The sequence below is a fragment of the Gymnoscopelus microlampas genome, assembly GCF_963454915.1.
Source record: "Gymnoscopelus microlampas genome assembly, chromosome: 15".
Classification (NCBI taxonomy): Eukaryota; Metazoa; Chordata; class Actinopteri; order Myctophiformes; family Myctophidae; genus Gymnoscopelus; species Gymnoscopelus microlampas.
In genome coordinates, this window is record NC_139952.1 from 14991164 (window position 1) to 14997443 (window position 6280).

At 42.7% G+C, this 6280-nt stretch overlaps 1 protein-coding gene across 1 annotated transcript; it reads left to right on the plus strand.

Moving 5' to 3' along the window:
- The first annotated feature begins 1444 nt into the window (after positions 1 to 1444).
- Positions 1445 to 6169, plus strand: eva1bb (eva-1 homolog Bb (C. elegans)). The gene is made up of 3 exons (XM_084080059.1): positions 1445 to 1919; positions 4322 to 4452; positions 4855 to 6169. Exons 2-3 carry the CDS (start codon positions 4386 to 4388, stop codon positions 5289 to 5291), a joined length of 504 nt encoding a protein of 167 aa, XP_083936185.1. The 5' UTR covers positions 1445 to 1919; positions 4322 to 4385; the 3' UTR covers positions 5292 to 6169.
- Positions 6170 to 6280: the final 111 nt, after the last annotated feature.

Consider the following 6280-nt stretch of genomic DNA (forward strand, 5'->3'; position numbering starts at 1 on the left):
AACAAACAGAGGCGGCTGTTTCCACAGTTTAGCTCTCCATCTCACAAACATTGCTCTCTCATGCGCAGCCAAGCTGTCACTCTATGCAGTGATTGGTGGGCTGGCACCCATGGAGCATTTAGCCAATGGCATTGAGCAGGGCAGTGAAAGGAAGAGACTGTTTCCCTTAGAAACTGCCATCCTAGTGTTCTCTTACAGACAAATATGTGTGTTTTAGAGAATTCTTGGAATTTGTAAAGGCGTGTGTTATTTCCAAGCGGTGTCAGGAAGAGGACAGGCCTGACATAACACAGACAGGAGGCAGCGGGCTAAGCTAAACCTGGGAATGTATAATGAGTGGTGTGCTGCCAGTGCCTGCCACCATATCACACACATGGGGCGGAACACTAGAATCTGGTAATGCAAGAGTCATATGGTCCTAAATCATCTCTGGAATATCCATGGGCAGTTGAATCATTGTTTTGACCTGTGGGCAGAGCATGTGGTTTGACGCTGGACATATTTTGTCCTCAAGCCACTGTTTTCTTTGAGAACATCTGAATAACAACAACCCACATAATGACTGCTTACAGCTTTGCTGAAAACTCTGGACTGGATGCCACATCAACACCCGCTAAACTCAGAATAGCACTTTAAAGAGGCACACATAGCAAGACCGCATAAACAATTCTTGTATAAATGTATGAGCCACTTCCACAGGCACCACCAAACAACGGCACCTGCTACACCACTGGTTCTTAAAGTGGGGTCCTTGAAGGGATTCCAAGGGGTCCCCCAGCAAAAGGAGGACATTTAAGCCCTATTATGTTTTTCAGCTATCTAAAAATAGCCCGTCTACAAGCTCACAACACATCGCAATGCAATGCGTTGTGTGCTTGTAGATCGCCTAGTTTTGAAACATCTTGACAAATCTCTTATGGGGGTCCCTGGCACAAAATCTTTTCAAATAGGGGTCCGCTGCAAAATACATATCAATTTGGAGATCCTTGACATGAACATTTTTGAGAACCATTATGCACCTTTGGACTCAGCACCCTTGCACGTTACTTAAAAACTCAGGCATGGACATATTGCTGAACTCTTATTCCCCAAAACCTGAGATTAAAACACAAAAGCCTGATTTAATCGCCAAACCCCACGGCACCACGGACGGCCCTGTGCCTGCACGGCAGCCGACTAGCTATTTCCTGTTCCACCCTCCTGGCTTAACACTGAACAGAGCTCACTGTGGCCTGGCTGCCAGAGCAGAGATCACCGCTCACTGATCACAGGCACACCAACATTTGAGCTCCAGAAAGAAGCCATAAGCCATAAGAGTGCTGAATACCTGCAGTGAAGTGTGCTATATTCACTCTGTCAATTTGATGACCAAAGTGTGGTCTACTTGGATTTATGGTCTTGAATGGGTGGTTTCACTCTTTTTTTTTTAAACAGATGAATTGTATCTGTGTGTCCCTGCGAGTGGTACATGCAAACAAAGTTCTCCTCCCTCACAACACTTTTCTCTCAGGAAGCACCTCCTTTTTTTGAAGAGTCTGGACCCTTTTTGGCTGGTCCTGTCCCTGAGGAGAGGGAGTGGGGTCATAGCTGACGCTGATGCTATAGAGACAACACACACACACACACACACACACACACACACACACACACACACACACACACATAAGGACTGTTTTCCATCTGGCTTCCTGTTTCACAGCAGCAACATCTGTCCTCTGTCAGGAGAAATCACTGTCCATTGTTATTCCTCTACATTCGATGGAATTACCTACGTTTTGTTTGTGATGGACTCGTTTTTATTCCACTTATACAGTGACAGGTCACTCCAAATTTGGAATTTATTTTAATTGTTTGATCAGTGGAATTATTGTGCAGTTTGTTTGGCAGCCCAGCTGTATTGCTCTGGTCCAGAAGTTGAGGTGAGTGAAACAGACTTAGAAAGTCTTTCTTGCTTTTTAAAAAAAAACATTTAATTTTGTTATATCTAATATAGATGGATGTGGATTGGATTAAGCACTATTATAGGTTAGATTAGTGATTTTCAAACTTTTTAAACCTACTTTATATAGTGATTTTCTTGGAAACACACTAGACAGCAGACTTGTTGTTTATTAGTGGGGACTGCTGTCCTTTAGAATGCCACAGACCATAAAAGACTTTATAGGTAGCAGTAGCTATAAAGAGGCTGAAAGCCTCCATTTGCAACCTAAAATTCACAGACCAAAAAGATCAAAGGATTTGGTCTTCTAACTTGTCACAAATGTATTTTGTTTGTTCCCACATATGCAATGAGGTTGATACAATTATCTCATTTTTAGAGCAACTTTGTCCTTGCAAGTATTGCGCAGACTCTTTCATGAAATGGATTTGGGATCACCTCTGGTGGAAATGCAAAGGCCTACTGTAAAATAAATATATATAAAATAGCATTATTTTTCAATGGTCTCAAGTTTCATCTTTTGACTTTAATTGGATTATCTAAGCAGGAAGTGTGGAGAGTTGAATGGGAGTGCATTTCACAGAGCACATAAACAGCTGCAGCTGTTGGTGTACGCATGTCCAGGGTTATTGGACTTGTCTGGAAATGTTAGGTGTTAAATTTGTCTGCCCCAAGAAGACCATTCCTGCATAAAACAGCCACATTATTATATCTTGTTGTTACTGGCATGGCATTCCCAACTTACTCTCAACTCCTTTTCTGTGTAGTTTTGAGGAAGAGAGAAAGAAAATCTCCCTGAGAAAAATGCATTGAAATGTCTTATTTTATTTATTTTGTATTTCACAAATTCATCATAAGTAGTTCAGTAATTGCCACAGTGCTACAGGTTTGAAAAAGGATTTCTGGACAATTTGTGCTTTAAGAGAAACAACTGAGGGCAATTTGGATGGAGATGAAAATTGAGGCCAAAAGCCTTAACCAAAAGAAAACGATGTTTATCTTAACATGATCTAAAACAAAAACAAAATGGTCAGTCCACTTATGTCATTAACGTCTGGGGGCAGTCAACTGAGGAGGCAAATGGTTACACACATCCTAGCATGAATCAAATCAATTACCAAGCCATGGGAGTTAAATACAGAAGCAATTCTGGTCTAGACCAGTGGTTCCCAAACTTTTTAACACAAGACCGAAAAGATAAATTAGACGTTTGCCCGGGACCCAAACTAGTGAAAATGGTAGATCTAGGTATAATCGAGGTAGTTTCTACCTCTTAAACTTTTTTTACATTTATTTATGGAAATGATTTTATTCATTTTATTTTATTTATGAAATACTTTGGAAATATGTTAGAATTCATGAAAAGTTGAGATTTTTCTTCTTATTTTTTACTTTGAATATGTATTTAATGTCAGACACAAAAAGGGGACTCACGACCCATAGAAAATGGTCCACGACCCAAACATGGGTCCTGACCCACTGTTTGGGAAACAGTGGTCTAGACCTACTGCTTCCCATGAGTCAATAGACCACGCAAGAGGTTTGCTACTATAGTAACCACCGCTTTAATGGGCAAATAGCAAAAAGTACCCTTGAAAGTGCACTGGGTCTGCCAACAGTCATCTGGATTAAGATCAGGGTGGGAGAGCAACCCATGGGTCAGATTGGATTTTGGGCACGGTTTTATACTCTGGAGAGAACGTAGCAGTAACAAAAGCACCCTGCTCTCATGTACATTGTCAGAGTGAAATGGGTATACTGAACAGTGAATTTTCATTGGAACCATCGGGGAATTGTCATTTACATGATCACTCCAATCCCATCCTTGTTTGACCTATCACCACAGTACTCTCTCTCTCTTTCTCTCTCCCCCCCCCCCCTCTCTCATCTGCCTTCCTCACTCTCCTCTCTGCGACTACCAACTTGATCCCATGCAAGTGACACACCACATAAAGCCAGAGCACGCATTTGAAACCTAACACACCATGTTTCTGTGGGAAAAAAATGAAAACAACCTCCCCTTTCCCACCACCACCGGAAGAGGCTGCTCAGCCACTCACTGCAACAGGAATACAGTTACTTAATACAAACCTCACTGGGGCCCCAGTGCAGAGACACACAGGAGAACAATGTCCTTGACATGTCCAATGACCTCTGACGTTAGATCACTTGAATGATGGGTGGGGATTTGGAAGAAACATCCTAGTGCATTCTCTTGGCCCTCTAAATTAAAACCTCCAAGGGCTGGCTTTGTGAATGACACTGTGTGTCCCTTATCAAAGATCATCATCTGTCGAAGTGAAGCCGGGAAAAATATTTAGCTGAATTTCTTGACTTTTGGGCCCTTCAGTAACCGGCTATTAATATGTGCTTGTTCAACAGTGTCTCACAGGCACGAAAGCTGACAGTGGCATATAAGGAGGGCTGGAGATGTGAGTAATCCAAAATGGACCCCATACAGAGAGACATGGAGCTGCTGAGTAGCAGCATGGCTACTTATGCTTACATCCAAGGTAATGGCCTCACTCTGTTGGGCACATATACACACACAGTATATCATGTTATTCTTATGCTTTAAGAAACATTTCAACGGAAACCCCTCCAGTTCCAGGACTTACACTGCAAAGTCCTGAGAGTCATTTTAACTCAGTGTGTAAATGGTTCCTTCTTACACACTCTCAGAGTTTGAACATAAAGGATTTTATTGTGTAATTGTTATGATTTTGTTGGCTTTGCCACCACTGTTCTTTGAGAATGTGCACTCTGCATGCTTTTCCACATTTTTGAATCTCATGATGTGACAATCCACACTGTTAGTCGTTCTATGTAGACATTGTAGAATCAAGAATATCATATTGGCTCATTGTTCATAAATCTCTAACAAAACACACCATTGTGTTTTTATGCACACACAGCAAATCCAGAGAGTTTCGCTCTGTATTTCATGATGGGCGTTTGTTTCGGCCTACTCCTGGCACTGTGCCTCCTGGTGACGGGCATTGCCTGCACACCTCGCCACCACCCCAAGGCAAAGGCCCCCCCTTCTTCCCCTGAGAGGAGGCATCTTAAGTTGTCCAGTGCGGAAGAAGAGGATGAGAGCACTGGGGAGGAAGATGGGGAAGACTCAGAGATTCCCAAGGTGACAGTGGTGCCATGCATGATGAGTGAGCGCAATAGCCAGTCTACTAATGGCACTCTGCAGAGTCTCAACGTATTTGCGTCGGCAGAGGAACTGGAGAGGGCACGGCGTCTGGAGGAGAGGGAGCGCATAGTGAGGGAGATATGGAGGAATGGACAGCCAGATATCCTGGTCACCGGGACAGGGACGATCGGGCGGGTACATTACCACTAAGAGACATCCAACCTGTGCCCCAAGCCAGTCCACTAGAAACTGCATAAGACATGCATGACGTACATTGGATAGGAACAAAGTTTTGTTTACCTTGATTTGTGTTCATGCGTATACATGTGACATGACATATGTGTTTTGTTTGTTTATTCTTTGTGTCATAACAGCAGGTCCCTCTGTTGTCTTGGCAATGTGACTAATTTGACCTTTTAACCACTGTTTCTGAATAGAACTATGTATTCGACTTAAACAAAATGGATAAACAACCAGGAGTGTTGCATCACTGTAAAGATGTCTGTATATGATTATTTACTGTTAGTCAGGGCAGGCTATTCCCACAAAGGCAGTTCCAGGGCGGACCAATGTTAGCAGAGATGACCGCTTCCCACAGAAACTCTGCAGCCCTTTACCCATTTTAGCTCTAATCTCTGACCCCAACGCTTCCTGTTTCTTTCCACAGTTCCCATAACCCTTGCATTTTCAGCAGCAACACTGCAGTTCCCTGCTAAAGAATGTCCATTACAGGGATATGAGAAGGCCACTTGTGCCCAGAACAAACACCTCTGCTCTACTGTAGATATTACCAATGTAGAGCTTCCCTAGTGCAATGCTCATTGCGTCCAAGGTATGTCCCAAGAGACATTTTGCTGGGTTGGGTTTTTCTTCCTAAAGCAGCCCTCCTTGAATGAAAAGGGTGCTTGTTTAAGCACTGAAGTTTCTTGTGTCCAGTGTCCGTTGAGTGTCTTGCTGGAAATGTCACTGGCTAAATTGGTGATTGTTAGAGCCAGAGAAAACAACTCTCAATGCAGTCTTAGTTAGACTCAACATCTCCTGACATGAGGTATGCCGAAATCATTATTCACAGTTGTCTAGAGTAAAAACAGATCATGTTCCTTATAGACTCTGAGATTGCACGCTCTTTGGCATTACTTAACTCTTGCAAAAAGAGCCTATTTTTTATTAATTCTTTTACAAATGTTAACGTAACAGTA

Bases quoted from the DNA above. Each gene is read 5' to 3' on its own strand.
- eva1bb (XM_084080059.1), top strand. From the start codon at position 4,386: ATGGACCCCATACAGAGAGACATGGAGCTGCTGAGTAGCAGCATGGCT. The intron at 4,453-4,854 runs GTAATGGCCTCA...ATGCACACACAG, and splicing joins TACTTATGCTTACATCCAAG to CAAATCCAGAGAGTTTCGCT.